The following is an 18,625-nucleotide window of genomic DNA, read 5'->3' as shown; positions in this document are numbered from 1 at the left end:
AATATTGCAGTTTTATGACAATTATTCATCTGCCCCTAACACATACATGCAGACTTACCATTCTTTGAAACTTTGCAGAAATGTAAAGGGCATTTCCAAATATCACTGAAACCAATCTTACTCCAATTGGTCAAACGGGGGCGCTATAGCAATTTTTTGAAAATGCAAACTTTAAACAGGCAAAAGTCATGCCTCGTTTGGCCGACAGCCATTAGACCTGCTTACACATGTGCCTTGACTAATGAGGAACACATCTATCACGTTGACCAGTAAGCACCGCCCTTAGATTGTCCGCAATCTTGAGCAGTTTGAAAAACACTTAAACCCAGGATTTTTCCGCTATTTGCGTGAAACTGTATCATCTGTGTGAACTCCTTTTTCACAGGTTCTTGTCTGTTGGTGGCTTCTCGCCTAAATGTGTGCCCCACAACCTGAAGGTCACCAGTTCAAGCCTCACTTGGTGCAGACTTCATCTAAGTTGCCTTTCACACAACATGACTATCAATAAATACATCTGCAATTGTTAAAGATAACATGAAATACTTAATTGAGTGTTTTTTACATACAGCTGATCTACAATCTCACAACTTTTCAGATAGCAATGAGAGTATGTTTTTTCAATGTATAACATACTTCATTGTGAAAATAGCCGATGTACAATCTGACAACTTTTAATGGTTTGTGAGCTTGTAGATCGGCTACTTTCACTAGTTTTGCTTCTGAGGAGATGTACAATTTCTTAATTGGTAAATGGTTTGTGAACGAGTGATCTTAGTGCTAGTGAAACAGGGGCTTGGGTCATGACAGAAGGCAAGAGTTTGTGATCCTCAACAGACAGCATTAGCCTGAACAAAGCTATAGCACTATAGGTAGTGTTGCAGCTACCTAAGAGTGCCTCACGACCGCAAGGTTGCTGGTTCAAGCCTCACTTGATGCACACTCATTTAAGTTGAATAGCAAAAAACATGACTCAATCTATTCCGTTTCCATGGCTCTCTCTCTTCAATCTATTCCGTTTCCATGTCTTTCTCTTCAATCTATTCCGTTTCCATGGCTCTCTCTCTTCAATCTATTCCGTTTCCATGTCTTTCTCTTCAATCTATTCCGTTTCCATGTCTCTCTCTTTGTCTCTTCAATCTATTCCGTTTCTATCTTCAATCTATTCCGTTTCCATCTCTCTCTCTCTCTCTCTCTCTCTCCCTCTCTCTCTCTCTCTCTCTCTCTCTCTCTCTCTGAGGGGCGGCCATAGCTGAACTCATGAGGAACACATCTATCGCTTTGACCAGTAAGCTCCACCCTTAGATTGTCCGCAATTTTGAACAGTTTGAAAAACACTTAAACCCAGGATTTTTCAGCTATTTGCGTGAAACTGTATCATGTGTGTGATCTCCTTTTTCACAGTTCCCTGTCTATTGGTCCAATGGCGTCTCCCTTAAATAAGTGCCTCACAATCTCAAGGTCACCAGTTCAAGCCTCACTTGATGCAGACTTCATTTAAGTTGAATTGCAAACAACATGACTGTATCAATGAATACATGTGCAAATGGTAAAGATAACCTGAAATGCTCATTTGAGAGTAAGTTTTTTCAATGTATGACATATTCATTCTGAAAATAGCCGATCTACAATCTCAAAACCTTTCAGATAGCAACGTGTTTCTGAGCTTGTAGATCGGCTGCTTTCACTGTTTTCGGTTGCGAGGAGACATACAATTTCTCTATTGGTAAATGGTTTGTGAACGAGTGGTCTTAGTGTTGGCTTGGTTCATGACAGAATGCAAGAGTTTATGATCTTCAACAGACAACATCAGCCTGGTCAAAGCTATAGCACTATAGCTAATGTTGCAGCCTATTAGTCCGAAGGTTGAGAGTTCGATTCCTGTTAATGGCAATAGGTTGAGATGTCCAACAATCCATTCTGTTTCCATCTCTCTCTCTCATCAATCTATTCCGTTTCCATGTCTCTCTTCAATCTATTCCGTTTCCATGGCTCTCTCTCTCTCTCTCTCTCTCTCTCTCCAATCTATTCCGTTTCCATGTCTGTCTCTCTCCCTCTCTTTCTCTCCAATCTATTCCGTTTCTCTCTCTCTCTCTCTCTCTCTCTCTCTCTCTCTCTCTCTCTCTCTCTCCAGTTTCCATGTCTCTCTCTCTCTCTCTCCAGTTTCCATGTCTGTCTCTCTCCCTCTATTTCTCTCCAATCTATTCAGTTTCTCTCTCTCTCTCTCTCTCTCTCTCTCTCTCTCTCTCTCTCTGGCCCTGTATTATCGCTGCTTGCAGCTATATTTTATTTTTATGTTTGGAGTCTGGTGTTCCACCATCTTTAGGCTTTCTTTACTTCATTCTCTCAACTTTATTTCTCTGTGTGATTTCCTGTGATTTCTGTGTGCAGCAATGACACACATGTGTGACTGCAGGCAGAGCCTAAGAACATTTCATGAATCTGACTGGACTTCTCTTAGGAATTCACTTAGGAAGAAATTTAAGAAGACAACTTACGAATTTATTGCTGAATGAGGCCCAATGATACAATGACACAATATAATTTAGATACAGTTATTTTATTGTTGTAATGCTTTGTGTGAATGGCCTTTACCATTCAAAAAATGGAGTTTGAAGTTGAAAGGACTTATACGGTATAAGAGATCTGATATTTTCACAGAATGTTTGCCACCAGATTAGGGATCCTAGCATTAATGTGGTTAACTTTAACTTTACATGTGATTACTCTGATGTATATCAAATGCATATTATAGAAAACTATGAATAGACTGTGGTAGGTAGATGTGTAGATGTGTGTGTGTGAGGTCAGGGTACATTTCCCAAAGGGTCGCAGACCAATTTCTATGGGTTGCGAGTAAATATCTCCTTTTTTCTGTTTCCTACATTTAAAAAGAACTATATATACATTATTATAAAAATAAACACAACTTTTCATCAAGTAAAAACAATTCCAACATTTTTCAAAAGTCTTTCAGAAAAAAAGGGGGAAAATCAATCTTTTACATAAATAAATAAACGTTTAAGAAGTAGTGAAAATAGCAGTGAAACTAGTTTGGGCAAACTTCTAATTTCTCTTTTGGGGAAATGTGTTTTTGTGGAACAGGCGTGCATGCGCGCGCAAGTGTGTGTGTGTGTGTGTGTGTGTGTGTGTGTGTGTGTGTGTGTGTGTGTGTGTGTGTGTGTGTGTGTGTGTGTGTGTGTGTGTGTGTGTGTGTGTGTGTGTGTGTGTGTGTGTGTGTGTGTGTGTGTGTGTGTGTGTGTGTGTGTGTGTTGTGTTTGTACTTACTATACTTATGAGGGCCAAATGTTCCCACCCACAAGTATCATAGCATTTAAGAATTAGAATAGTTTTTAAATCTCACAAATCTAGTATTACAAACATGTGTGTGTGATGTTTTATCTGTTTGCGAATAAAGATTTCATTGTATCAACCCGGAAAAGAGCTCTGTTACTGTTTATAAAGTGGTTTATTAACAAGCTCACAACGTGTCATGAAGCTTGTAGATAAGCCATTTTCACAATATTTTTGAAACTCTTCGCCTATTATAACGTGCCCAAAATAGGGATAGATTATTTATCAATTATTTTATCAAATTATTGATAATTGATAATTTCTTTAATCGATTAGTTTGATTAACTGTTGCAGCCCTCGTTGTTTGGTTCAGTTGATGCATCAAACAGATGAGCTTCCTGTTTCTGATAAAAAGCCTTTGCACAACTTCCTAGAGACATTCAATCATTATAGGAACTATTATATGAGGAAATGACAGAGATGATGACTGTAAACGAATATGAATTCAACTGAACGGATTCAACCTGAGACAACGGTGGTTGATCTGTAGGCACCGCTCCAAATGCTCTCAAGGTAAATAACACTAATAATAATAATAATAATAATAATAATAATAAAAATGATAATATCAGCTTTATTTGTTTAGCACCTTTCAAGATCAATGTCACAAAGTGTTAGCAGAATTCACAGAAATACATCAATAAACATAACGGACACAACTAGAGATACATTAAAACAGAGAGGCCTGGGGGTTAAAAGCACCTTTTTAAAAGGTTTCCTGGAGAAGGATCATAGTGTATTATAATGTGTGCATTGTAATGACTGCTATAATGCATTGTAGTGTGATTGCATCTCACTATTAAATGGTCATTGGGTGCTTTAAGTAAAAGGGACAAATATCATTAAACCATTGTGCAATAACAACACAAAACAAAACTATGTCAAATGATGGTTTTAATAGGTCATAACAGACATTGTTAAAAAGAAAAATATAGCATCCCCTAAAATGGGGGTAGGGGATGCTATTGCCAAGGTGTTCAAGGAGTTAAACTACAGTATGCTCAATTGTATTTTAAGGTCAGCCATTCGTTTAGGTTAGTTTTGAGTTTGGGTAGGGCGTTGAGAATCTTAATGTATTTCAAGAACCTTACTGTATTCACGTATGATGTGCCAAAAATTCTGCCAGTACCCAGCAATTATGAAGTATTATAACACTTGAGTTTATAAGTTATTAGAAATGTAGTAGATATACAGTACAAGCTCACTGGGAGCTTGTACATCTGCTATTTTTTGAAAAATCTCAAAAATGCACAAATCTTCTCTTCTGGGGGTCCCTAGCACAATTTTTTTTCAGATGGGGGGTCCGCAGCCAAATACATAATATCAATTTGGGGGGCCTTGGCATTAAAAGGTTTGATTTCCAATGCCATTAAACACGGCTTCATAGAAAGTGTTGACCAAACTTTTTTCTTTCGACATGAAGCAACTGAAGATTGGGAATGAGGACTTCTCATCTGGTGGTCTGTCTGCTGACGGGCCTGAGGTTCGGTCTGACCTCGTCCTCCAGACCGCGGTGTCATGATGGTTCTGGTTGTGACCCAACGGGTCGCTGTGACTGTTCCGCTCAGGGACTGACCAAGGTGCCTAGCGCCCCCATGAGGCTCACGGGTGAGCTGGACCTCTCCTCCAATCTGCTGCAGGTCAGTTATGTAAGCCCGTCACAATTAGTAGCCTACCTAATCGCCTGATCGCAATTATTTGAGATAATCGTAATTATTATGCATTATCACAAGAATCATTCCAATTCATCTGTATAAATGATTTGAAAACCTTTTCAAAAGCAGCAGAGATAGCAGATCTACAAACTAACAAAACATTGCAAAGTGAATTATTTGTATGACAAATAAATCATCAAGTAAAATGTCATGACCCTACAGGTCATAGAGGCTGATGACTTCCGGGAGTACGCCTCTCTGAACTCGCTGATTCTGAGGAAGAACCTACTCAAACTGATGCAGGAGCAAGCGTTTTCCCTGCTGGTCAACTTGGAGAAACTGGACCTGTCGTTCAACAAGCTGACAACGTTGTCACCTGAATGGTTCAAAAAACTTGCTTCCCTTCGACATCTGAATCTATTGGAGAACGAGTACAATACACTGGGACCGTTCAGCCTTTTCCGACCGCTGAGGAGGCTGAGGACTCTCCAGTTTGGGGGACCGTCTCTCCAGTCTGTGAAAATCGACGATTTCGCCGGACTTAGTGGTCTCGACGAACTGTTCATTCATGAGGAAAACTTGCGGGACTATGAAAGAGGGAGTCTGAGCAGGATTGGGCCGGTTAGCAGAGTAACGCTGGCTCTAAATGGTCTGTTTCAGAAAAAACAATCACTTGCAAAAGTCCTACTCGCTGATATTTTGCAGTCAAACACAACGTTAATTTTCACCGAAACAAAGTTTCACAATGCCTCTTGGATGTCCCCATTCCAAGAGGTCAACCTGAAGGATGTTAAAAGTGTTACTTTTAGAAACATCAGCTTGACCGATGAGGCTTTTTTTGCATTTCTGAATTACCTGTCAGGGTCCAAAATCGCCTCCTTTGTAGCTGAAGACTGTAAATACTTCCTGACCGGTATTTGGCCTAGATGTTCGTGTCATCTTGAGCACCTGGAAGAATTTGTCCTAAAAAATGTTGAAATCCCTCAGTTCTACGGCTACCCGGCCATCTTCCTCCCAGAACATCTCCTCAGAGTGTTCCGAAGGTTCTCTGTGGTCAACACCTGGGTGCACACCTTTCTCTGTGAGACCTCCAAGGACCTGCCCCGGCTGGAGTACATCGACGTCAGCGGGAACCTGTTGAACGATCAGACAATGAGAGAGATGATGTGCGACGGCACAGGTGTTTTCCAGGCTCTACGGACCCTCAACGTCAGCAGGAACAACCTCCAGTCGCTCAGCAGCCATCTCTTCACCAACCTGGAGATGCTGGAGAACATCGACATGAGCGGGAACACCTTCCACATCATGCCGGAGGAGGAGACCTGCGGCTGGCCACCCAACGTCCGCCTACTAAATCTCTCGTCATCCCATTTATCGAAAGCAACCGCCTGTCTGCCGAGGAGTTTACACGTTCTCGATCTCTCCGACAACCTCTTGACGACGTTCAACGTTGAACTTCCTCTCCTCAGAGCGTTGTACATCTCCGGCAACAAGATCGCTAATCTGCCCGACGGCAGCCTCTATCCTGAACTGTTATTCCTCTTCATTCGACAGAACGTCGTTCAGTCGTTCGGCGACAGCGACTTACAGGCTTACAGCGAGCTGAAGAGCATGGAGGCCGGCGGCGAAACTTTTATCTGCTCCTGTGAATTTGTCGCTTTCATGGCGAGGGACTCTGCGAGGCGTGAAGTCACGCTGGCGGACGGGTTAGAGTCCTACGTCTGCGAATCCCCCGATCACGCAAGAGGGCAGAGAGTAGCCGAGGTCACTCTATCTGCGTTTGAGTGCCACGCGGCGTTAGCTCTCTCTGGGCTCTGTCTCAGCATCCTGTTGGTGTGTGCCCTGGTGGCAGGACTGTGTCACAGGTTCAACACCCTGTGGTACCTCAGGATGATGTGTGCTTGGCTCCGGGCCAAGAGGAGGCCCGCTCCGAAGAGAGGAGATCTCCGCTACGACGCCTTCGTCTCCTACAGCGAGAGAGACTCCGGCTGGGTGGACCAACACCTGGTACCGGCGCTCGAGGGCACGGAGCCGCCGCTGCGCCTGTGCCTCCACAAGAGGGACTTTGTCGCCGGGGCCTGGATCGTGGACAACATTGCGGGCGCCGTCGAGAAGAGCCGCAGGACTCTGTTCGTCCTCTCGCGGCATTTTGTCCAGAGCGAGTGGTGCAAGTACGAGCTGGACTTCTCCCACTTCAGGCTGTTCAAGCACAACGACGACGCTGCTGTGCTGGTTCTGCTGGAGCCCATCGCCCAGGAGAACATCCCCAAGAGGTTCTGTAAGCTCCGGAAGGTCATGAACCGCAGGACCTACCTGGAGTGGCCCAACGACGATCACCTGGTTGACAGGTTCTGGCAGAAACTGAGAGAGGCCATAAACGGACCTTAGAACTGTGGTTCTAAGTCTGGGTCTGGGGTCTGGGGACCCTCAGGGTCCATGAGGACCCTAGTAATATAGCATCACAATCAGTTTAACCACTTTAACCCTATTTTGTAAACTTCAGATGCCTGAAAAAGGTCTATGTGACCGAAATGTTCATTAAATAAAATTGTTCCTATTGTGTAAGTGCAGACGGTGTGCGGGCCATTTTATCTTATTCTCTACGTTTTATCCTTGCCTATGCACCCGTCTCTGAGCCGATCAGGTGTGCATACCACTTTGATTCCTGTAAACGGATATCACGTTGCAACACTATAAAATAGGGTTGCAACGCTTTTTGAGCTTGTAGATCGCCTTCTTTTTTTAAACAATATTTTAGAAATGTTTGAACACAAATCTTCTCTTATGGGGCTCCCGTGCTCAAAAGCCTTTCAGATGGGGATCTGCAGCCAAATACAATTTGAGGGTCTTTGACAAAATGTATGTTTGAGAATCACTGCCTTTTAGCTGTGCTATAAAAACAACAGCTTACCAGCCTATACAAATGTAAAAACTGTCCTTCTGATGCATCATTTTTCCATTTCTTTAAAATAAAAAGTAATTGAATTCATGATGGTCTCCTCATACATTAGAAGGAGTCACCAGAACTAGGGACGTGTGTTTTCAAAGAATCTAAACAGCAGTTCACATAAGCACTATAAAGATAACTATAACTATAGTTTAAAAAAATATTTCTATTCCACGCCTATAACTCTAAAAAAGACAATGGTAAACAATATCATTTAGTTATTGTTATTGTTATAGTGCTTTGTGTGAATGGCCCTTACCATTCATAAAATGGATTTTGAAGTTGAAAGGGCTTACACAAAGAGATCTGCTATTTTTGCAGAATGTTTGCCACCAGATTAGGGACTCTAGCTTAGATAACTTTAGCTTTACATGTAATTACTCTGATGTATATCAAATGCATATTATAGAAAACTATGAATAGACTGTGGTAGGTAGGAGTGTGTGTGTGTGTGTGTGTGTGTGTGTGTGTGTGTGTGTGTGTGTGTGTGTGTGTGTGTGTGTGTGTGTGTGTGTGTGTGTGTGTGTGTGTGTGTGTGTGTGTGTGTGTGTGTGTGTGTGTGTGTGTGTCCATGTCCTCCTGTGTCTAAAAGCCTGTGTAATTTATTGTGGGCGTGTGGAGAGCTCCCATATTGCTCCTATTGATCCTGTGACCTAAAATCAACACCGAAGCCTGGATACCAATGATGGGGGCGGCTGCTCTGACACACACACACACACACACACACACACACACACACACACACACACACACACACACACACACACACACACACACACACACACACACACACACACACACACACACACACACACACACAGAGATACACCTAAATGTTGTTCTTACACACACAAACAGAAGGACAGGCAGACAGAAGCACACACACACATATCCGTTCATTTAACAGTGATGGAAAAGTCTTTTAGAAAATGCTCTGCTTTGTTTGAGTCAAGAGTGTTGGCCTGGTCTTCATGCTTGATAAACAATGAGATTACGGACCAGATACAGAACAAAGAAACATTGGTAGGACTTGCTATGCATCCCATGTCATGTCTATAATGCATCATAAAACAGCATTTTATAATGACTTAGAAGGTCAAGTATTATAATATATCATTATTGCTGGCAATGCTGGACACTCACAAGAATTGTGTTTTATAATTGCCAATTGCCATCGTTGCTGTCAGGCAGAAACCAGCTAACTCCATTTTCCGCTTTTACATTCCCCCCCCCCATAAATCAGTGCTATTGAACACCCTTTACGTCTGTGTGTTGGTTAAAACAATATTGAACCAATGAAAAGTATTAGAAAGTGCTTCTGACAAAAGCAGCTAACTCCATTGGATCCTCAAACTTTCTGCTAAACCAGTTAACTCCAGCAAAGGGGGGTGGAGTTAGCTGGTTTTGCTGACTCCAGGCTCCACCCCCTTTTGACCTCATTGTGAGCTTGGAGGTCCATTCAGCTGTTCTTATCAATGATGAACAAAACCTCCTAACTCCACTTTTTGTTTAGTTTTTTAATTTCCTGAAAAATGAACATTTTGGAGTTAGCTGGTTTCTGCCCGACAGCAGAGATATTATAATAATGTTACAATGTATTATGACATTTATAATCACTGTTATTATGCATTATAGTGTATTCCTGAAGGTGTAGGCAAAAATGTATTATGATATTCTTGAATTGAATGCTAATCACACTATAATGCATTATAGCAGTGTTTATTAAGCATTATATAATTATTATAATGTATTACTATGAGAAACATAATAAAAACTATGATCCTGGCCAATGAGTGACCAGTAATTATGAAGTATAATAATATTTGACCTCAAGTCATAAGTCATTATAAAAGGCTTATGATGTGCTATGTTTGCATTATGAGTATTCATTAGTGTACAGTTTAAAACTGTAAATATACAGTGTTCTAAGCTGATTACAATGAGTTTATACTTAACCTTATAAGTCAGTTATGATTATTGTAAGAATTTATGAGTTCTTATTATAACTATAGTTATACAGTATCAACTTATTAAGTTGATAATAATATAGACATGGGATGCATAGCAACATTTCTAAACCTCTATTCCGTATTTGTTTGTACTTAGTGGAGGTATTTCTGTTTGCAATGGCAGTGGTTCTCAAATAGGGGTCTGGGGACCCCCAGGGGTCCTTGTTTCGATTCCAGGGGGGTCCCCAGCTAAATATGTTACATCCAGCATCGCAATCATTTGAACAACTTTATCCATATTTTAAACATTGGCTATTCAAAAGTAGCAGATCTACAAGCTCACAGAGCGGCACAAAGTGTTTAAAAATAGCGACGTGTACATTTGCTATTTATGGGGAATTTCTTTTTTTTATCTACAAAAACCCAAACATTTTTAACACAAATCTTCTCTTCTGGGGTCCCTGGCACAGAACATTGTCAGAGGGGGGTCCAAATGCATATCAATTTGGGGTCCTTGACATGAAAAAGTTTGAGAACCACTGTCCTACGGGTAGTGTGCATATACTGTAATGTTCGGCGCTGATAATTTATCTATTTATTATATTTTTTTAGCAATATTGGTATTGGTAATTATAAAGCCCATTTGTCCCTATTGTTGGCCTCTTTCCACCTGGGATCCCTTTTGGGGATTTATTATTATTTATTTTGAACAAAACATGGGTCAAAGCATCAGTAATCGGTGGTAGGTAGGACTCTCCAAAAATCAGGATTGGCATGGGATCTAAACATCCTTTTGATGTGTGTGTGAGTCCCTCTAGAAGTCAAAACAGCGTGTGATCTGATTTCACACCCTTTTACTCTTTAACTAGGGCTGAGAACACAACGGGATAAGCAATGGAGTGTGTGTGTGTGTGTGTGTGTGTGTGTGTGTGTGTGTGTGTGTGTGTGTGTGTGTGTGTGTGTGTGTGTGTGTGTGTGTGTGTGTGTGTGTGTGTGTGTGTGTGTGTGTGTGTGTGTGTGTGTGTAACGGCTCTTCATTGTGCCCTAGCAGAGCATCCATTAGCCCTCGTCCCCCTCCCCCGTTGCCAGGCAACAAAGTAAACAAGGTGTGTTTGACCAATACCAGCATGCAAATATTTGTCGTGGAAACACAGCCTCATCCTAAAACACACAAACACATGCACACACGCACACGCACACACACACACACACACACACACACACACGCACACACGCACACACGCACACATGCACACGTGCATTTGCAGCCTTGTCTAGAGGTATATAAACGGTAAGAACCATGCGGGAGCAGTTTTCACGACACACACAGACAGACAGACAGACACACACACAGAAACACACACGCAGAGGAAGACAGACTGTCAGTCATTGTGTATCTGGAAGAGCCTGAACGTCCTCACAACAACCAGGTAAATATAACTATAATTTACTTTCCTAAATAAATTGTGCATTTAGAATCAGAATCGTCTTTATTGTCACATCACAGGTTTACACGTGTAAAGAAGTGTGCGAAATTCATTTTTGTGCAAGCTCTGTCGTTTTTCCATCTATTTTAGTGCCTTTATGCAGCTTACAATGAGCATTACATGCACCCATTCACACACACATACACACACCAGAGGCAGAGGAAACCTTTCAAGGCACCAACCTGCTCATCGGGAGCAATAGGCTCTATGCACAGCAGCCATATAGGAAAGAAATTGGGCCTCTTCTTACTTCCTTCACAGGTGTTACCAATGATACTAATGGAGGCTCTGTTCTGGTCACTAGAAACACTCCATTTTGTTTCCCAAATGGCCCCTTATGGTGGGTGTGTAACTCTGAGGGTAACCCTACACTAAATGGGACAGAGCCTTAATTAGTATCATTGGTAACACCTGTGAAGGAAGTAAGAAAGGGGCGACACTGTGGGAACCGGGGGATCAAACCGGGAACCTTCCTCTCTAGGAGTGGCTCTTATTTACTTACTAACTACTTACTTTTTAAACTTGACGTGAGTTGGCCCCCGACTTGGTCCACTCTTTTTCCCCTCCACACAGAATCTAGGGTTCATGTGGTTGTGAATTTAACGGGTCATCCTCATGCATGAAGGTAGCTGTGTTTGTGTGTGCGTGTGTGCGTGTGTGCGTGTGTGCGTGTGTGTGTGTGTGTGTGTGTGTGTGTGTGTGTGTGTGTGTGTGTGTGTGTGTGTGTGTGTGTGTGTGTGTGTGTGTGTGTGTGTGTGAGAGAGAGAGAGAGAGAGAGAGAGAGAGAGAGAGAGAGAGAGAGAGAGAGAGAGAGAGAGAGAGAGAGAGAGAGAGAGAGAGAGAGAGAGAGAGAGAGAGAGAGAGAGAGAGAGAGAGAGAGAGAGAGAGAGAGAGAGAGAGAGAGAGAGAGAGAGAGTGTGTGTGTGTGTGTGTGTTGAATATAATGGAAATCCTATTTCAAAGTCTTTGAAAACATGAACATCATCCTGAACCCTGGTGCTGTCTGTCTGTCTGTCTGTCTGTCTGTCTGTCTGTCCAGACATCATGGCTACAGGTGTCATCAGAGCGCTCCACCTTCAGGCTCCTCCTCCTCCGTGCTACTTTCCCATCATGCACCACCAGCTCTCTCCTCCTCCACCCGGCGACCAGCAGAGATATCCCATCATGCACCAGCACTCTCCTGCTCCACCACACGAGGACCAGGAGCGAGAGACGACGGAGAGACCAGAGGAGGGAGAGAGACAAGACGAAGAGGAGGATGATGAGGAGGATGATGATGACGACGATGACGAGTGTGATGCTCAGGAGGAAGATGAGGCCCTTGGCCCCGCCCCCCAGTCGCCGGTAAGCCCCGCTACAATTATTATTACTATTATGTAATCTATTGCAGTAATTTGAGATCATCACTATTATTTTTTGCTGAATCGTCAGAATTGTTTCCATTCATCTGTGTGAATTAATCTGTTGAAAAATATTAATAAAGGCCTATTTTCACAAAGATAAATAAATAAATGACGGCACATTGTGAGCTTGCAGCTCAGCTCTTTGTGTTATTTAAAAAAAAAAAGGTATAAAATTATTAAGAATATGGCTTGTTTTCGTCGTAGTGCATTACTTATTTTTGACTTATTTTGCCCAAAGTGCAAACATGTTCGTTCAATGCAAAAAAAACACAATAAAATATTAATCGCAATTATTTGTACCAACATTGTCAACAAAAATGTCATAATCATCACAGCACTATTTGATTGATTGATTGATTGTTTGACCGACAGCCCTACTCGCCGGACGTGACCAAACAGCTGCTGCGCTTCGCCGACATCATCAGCCGCGACGTGAGGCGGTACTTCGGCCGTTGCCCCGGCGACCAGGACACCTGCGACATCTACAACGACTCTGTCTCCGTGACGACGGGCGGGCGCCTGCGTTACTATGACGACCTCCTCCGGCTTGCCCGGGCGGGAAGCCCCCCCGACGACCAGCGGACCGCCGGGGGCAACGGTCACGCGGTCGCCAAGGGCAGCAACGGACTGGGACCCCTGGCCGAGCTGTTCGACCAAGGAGGGCGGAGCAACGGGCGTGGCCGACCAATGAGCAAGCGACATCTGCCGCTCAGCTTCTGGACGGAGCCAATCCCGTGCTGCCATTTGCTCGCGCTTAGTAGCAACCCTGCTGATGCACACAGTGACGCACACACAGAGCAACACTACAACACACACACTGACACCAACACGCACTACAATACACACACTAACACTAACACACACTGTGGTGACAACACACACCCTGACTTCAGTGACCTGCTCGCACACTGGGATCACAACCCTGAACACACACACACATTGACACACAATACACACTGACACACACACACACACACACACACACACACACACACACACACACACACACACACACACACACACACACACACACACACACACACACACACACACACACACATTTAATATTGTACTTACTGTTGGCGATCTGTGACGTGAATCATATTCTATGGAGATATTCTCTATAGCAGTGGTTCTCAAAGGACCCCCAGGGGTCCTTGAGGGGGTTCCAGGGGATCCCCAGCTAAATTAGTTGATACTGCATAAAACTCAGTTGAACAACTTTAACCCTATTTACTTTGTCTATTTGAATATATACAAGCTCACAACGCTTGTACTTTTGTAGATCTGCTATTTTCAAAAAATCGAGAATTCTTTGAACCACTTTAACAACACAGATCGTGTGTAACATATTTTCAGATGGGGGTCCACGGCCAAATACATATTCATTTGGGGGTCCTTGACATGAAAACGTTTGAAAACCACCGCTCTATAGTATTTAACAGTCAGCTAAAAATGTCAAAGAGTCTGCTCCACAGTCCAGATGAGACTGCACTCGTGTCATTTATATGTTTAATGTCTTTTCATTCACATCCAAAAACAACATTAATAAAATGAATGTACAGTAATGTGAACTCTAACTTATGAACCAGTGGTGTAAAGTCACTAGTACATTTACTCATTTTTAATACTTTTACTTCTACTCCACTACATCTCAGAGGCAAATATTGTACTTTTACTTCAGTACAATTATTTGTCAACTTTAGTTAGTTACTTTCAAAATTGTGATTATTATTACAAAACGTACATTAGCCACTTGAGCCCTATATATACTTTTTTTGCTATTTGAAAATAGCCGATCAAGCTCACAACACGTGTGCGTTGTGAGCTTGTAGATCTGCTATTTTCAAAATATGTTTATACATTTTAAAAACATGAAATGGGATATTTCTGCATAATGAGTACTTTTTACTTTTGGTGCTTTAAGTATATTTTGATGCCAATACTTTTGTACTTTTACTCAAGTAAATTTTGAAAACATGACTTGTTATTGCATTGTGGTATTGATGCTTTTACTAAGTTAAAAAAAAGGGTAAGGGTTAGTTTGCAGATGAAGTGCTTTAGTGACTTAATTGATGAACAATTTGGCTTTTTTTCCACTATGATGCTACGGACATAATCACGTCCACCAGCTCAAACAGCTGTGCAGCACACTGCTGTTTCTATTGTCCTATTGGTATGAGTGAATGCACCAATGTCATTGCTGAGGAAACGCTGAGCTCACACAGCAGTGTGGTGGGCATTTCCTGTCACATACATTTGCCTACATTTCCTGTCACATTTTCTCACAATGACATATTTGCTCCATTATGTCTAACCTAATGGGTGCAATGGGTGCATTCATAGGAGAAATGTATGCCTACATTATTTCTCTCTCTCTTACTGAGAGAGAGATGATTTGTTTTACATGATTTTGTAAAACAAAAAGTTGAACATACAGTACAACTTTTTAAACAAACCTGCTCTCATTCAATACAAAGGCTGTAGAATATAGGTTGTTTTGTTCCTCCTCCTGATGAGTCTGGTTTTAACAAAACAAGGGAAACTGACGCGCTCAACTCAAAAGTCTTCAGAGTATGATGGATGCTGACCTAAAATCACAGCAAACAATAAAGTTGTGAGAACTCTTAAAGGACGACTTCACCCATCTTCATATCATATCATTGGTCCTCACTAATGCCCAATCGATGATGTCACTGGTAGGCAGGTTTCTGAACCGTCCACAGCCCCTCCTCTGAGACACAGAGCGAGGAGACAAAAATGGTGCCATATTATCATGAGAATTAGTGAGGGCCAATTATATGAAGATAGGTTGAAAATGGGTGAAGTGGTCCTTTAAATAAGTAACACTTTTAATGACTCACAGCAGCAGAAGGAAACAACATTCACCCTCTCTCTGTGTTTCTGAGACCTTGATGTGTGGTTTCAGAACATGGCAAATACATCTATATCATGCACGTCACGCTCAACTTGTATATTTAGTAGCTTCCGTTGAGTATTTTTAACCGGTTAGACCTCCTCTTTTGGGACCTCTGTTCTCCAACAAGTCGTACAACGAATAGTTTGAAGATGAACTAGAATGTGTGAGCATGTGTACGACCTACCAGACCTGACAACCAATGTCAGATATGGCCAAAGGGAAAGAGGGGAGAGAGAGGAGAGGATAGTAGACATCTATGTCTCTGCAGACGACCTTGACCCTGACCCTGGTACCCAGCAGAATGCTGTACAGCAGAACACAGCACAACAGCAGCATGGAGGTAAAACTAAATGCTACGATGATTAACTAACACATCTATGTAATGTGAATGTAATGCAAAATATGAAGGGAAAAAAATGATGTGGCGAATGCCGCAAAGGTGCCCTGTGTAAAAAAGTATTTGAAATAGTGCATAAACTCTGAATCCGGCACACCAAGTAAATGTGATAGTACTGTATGTACAGTATTTAGTAGTGTTTGCAAAGTCACTTGACTTGTGCTGCAGTTAATGTTTCCTTCATAAATCCGACACTAAAGATGATTTATTTTACAGAAGGAATATATCGTTGTGAATGACCAACCAGTCAGACAGTTCAGCCACATGTGAACATCATTACTTAATTTGTTGCTTTTAATTAAACATTTGTGTTATATTCACATGTGATTAGCCACACTAAACGTGTGGCTAATCACATGTGCTATTTTTTGATACAATGGGGTGTGTGTGTGTGGCACAGGCACACTAACATTATCTTCACTATTTATTAAAATTAGAGCGATGCTCGTTAGGAACGATGTCATGACCTGCGATCTGGCTATATTCAATTGTTTTGTCTTAAAACCCTTCCCAAAGCACAATGTGCCCAAATACTCCTAGAACAGAAATACCCCAGGTCGAATGTGACTGTATGAGTATTCCTGTATAGACAAACACTACATGCACCTATTCTATTAATAGACTCAGCCCTACATAAACACACTCACCCATGGTCCACAGAGAGAAAGTTGAACCCACATTGAAGAATAAAAATAAAACTGTTTAATTCAACTTTTCTCGTGGAAAAGGAGATTTATTTATAACTCAAGCTAATACAGGGTCTAAGCTAAGAGACAGGCTTGCCTAGAATTCTTGGTAATTTTTTTTATATCTGGGAATGTCTATCAATGCTGTGCCCTGCACGGTCATAGAAAACATATCCCCATAAAATGATTTAACCAAGAGACTGGAAATCTGGAAATATCTATCAACACCATGCATGGGCATCAAAACACCATGCATGGAAATTGCAAAGTGTGGTTGCGCCGACCGTATCACGACTCGAGGGATACGCCGGGAGGAATACCGTCGGAGGCCGTGCGACGTGCCATTCGAATCGGGTGCCGATCGGATCCTGCCTTCGTGATACGTGCCGTTTTGATTTTAGGAAATAGGCCCCTCCCACTAAATAAATAGGCCCCTCCCACAAATGTAATACCAATCGTATTGTCACGTCACTCCTGATATCGCTTTTATTTCATTTTGAGAGGACTGATCCCCCCAAAAATCATGTTTTTGCCTCGGTTACATTTTGTGCATTTGTGGCGCCCCCTATGGGTCAAAATGGAAATGCTTTTGGGGATTTGTTGAGTAAACCATCCTCAACATGTGATTCAAATTTGGGATTCACCGGACGTTTCGTTCGTGATTTCTGGCATTTTTGGTAAAACAGGCCCCTCCCACTAACTTTGGAAGCCATTTACGGACGAACGGTAAGGACTATCAAAATGCCGTTTGGATCTGTTTATCGCATGGGCCCAGAGATCATGTGTACCGATTTTTGACGTAGAAAATTTGGACAAAATATGTGGGAGGAGGAGCTAAAAGTGTGTTTTGATGAAAATTAAAAATGGCGGAAAATCTATCATGACACAAATGCGTCATGACCCAAGGAATCTAGGGAAAAAATATTTTTAATTTACGACCTACGGTTCAAGAGTTATAGGCCAAAACGTAAAGTGGGCTCTTATAGCGCCACCATGAGGCTGACTGGTGTAATTGTTTTTCCAATAATTTTGGACTAAATCATGAACCACCCCTCCAAGTCTTGAAACTCTAGCCCTTACGGTTTCTGAGAAATAAATACTTGAATGGGAGTTTTTTCATTTTCCCATTAAAGTGGATGGGGACATTTAATGCACTAATAAATCAATATCAATTAAACTATGAAACCAATCTCTTAGCAAAATACAAGCACACGATTCCCGGTGAAGCCGGTCATTTTGACATATGGCACTAAATTGGGAAAAATAAATTGTGGGAGGAGATGCGGTTCAAAATAAACTGTTATGGCCTCGGAGGATAACAATAGTCTGGTTGCCATGTTAGGGCAACCACACTAATGAGACTGAGCAAGGTAATGCTACTGTAGGAACTGACAGAATTCTCTGTTTATTTAACTAGATTATGCCTGTGCATGCCAAGTTTCTTGCCAAATACAGCAACATTCTATATCGCTCCCCACAACTTTGTTGCAGTCTGGTCACCAAGATGAACTAAACTGACAGAGCCCAATAGAATATGGGGGACTATGGGAGATGCTCCGTACAAGGCTATGATCATAACTCGGGGGACCAATGACACCCCGTTCACACCAGGCTCCTCCTCTACCAACCAACCCCCCGAACAAAATTATACAGCAGTAAATACATTTACATCCGACAAACCTAATATGGTGTCGCTTCCCCTGAAGTCAAAACATTGCAGCTGACACCATAGCAACGGATCATCATCATACAATTTGAATCCTGCGCCATGTCGGTTGTCAGTATGTATGTATGTAGCATAGAGGTATAATATAACTAGAGGGAGGATTG

At 42.1% G+C, this 18,625-nt stretch overlaps 2 protein-coding genes across 2 annotated transcripts; both read left to right on the top strand.

Annotated features, from left to right (window-relative positions):
* Positions 1-4,790: 4,790 nt before the first annotated feature.
* On the top strand, positions 4,791-7,394 carry LOC311053680 (toll-like receptor 2; the record flags this gene model as incomplete). The annotated part of the gene is made up of 3 exons (XM_084069343.1): positions 4,791-4,991; positions 5,229-5,627; positions 5,994-7,394. The coding sequence occupies 3 exons, from the start codon at positions 4,791-4,793 to the stop codon at positions 7,392-7,394; spliced, it is 2,001 nt and encodes a 666-aa protein (XP_083925469.1).
* A 5,157-nt stretch (positions 7,395-12,551) lies between these two features.
* percc1 (proline and glutamate rich with coiled coil 1) lies at positions 12,552-13,752 on the top strand (the record flags this gene model as incomplete). The annotated part of the gene is made up of 2 exons (XM_084044597.1): positions 12,552-12,733; positions 13,165-13,752. Exons 1-2 carry the CDS (start codon positions 12,554-12,556, stop codon positions 13,750-13,752), a joined length of 768 nt encoding a protein of 255 aa, XP_083900723.1. The 5' UTR covers positions 12,552-12,553.
* Between the last annotated feature and the right edge of the window lie 4,873 nt (positions 13,753-18,625).

Source organism: Gymnoscopelus microlampas (assembly GCF_963454915.1).
Source record: "Gymnoscopelus microlampas genome assembly, chromosome: 2".
In the NCBI taxonomy this organism is placed as follows: Eukaryota; Metazoa; Chordata; class Actinopteri; order Myctophiformes; family Myctophidae; genus Gymnoscopelus; species Gymnoscopelus microlampas.
Note: the sequence above shows the minus strand (reverse complement) of the source record. Positions and strands in the feature narration are given on the sequence as shown.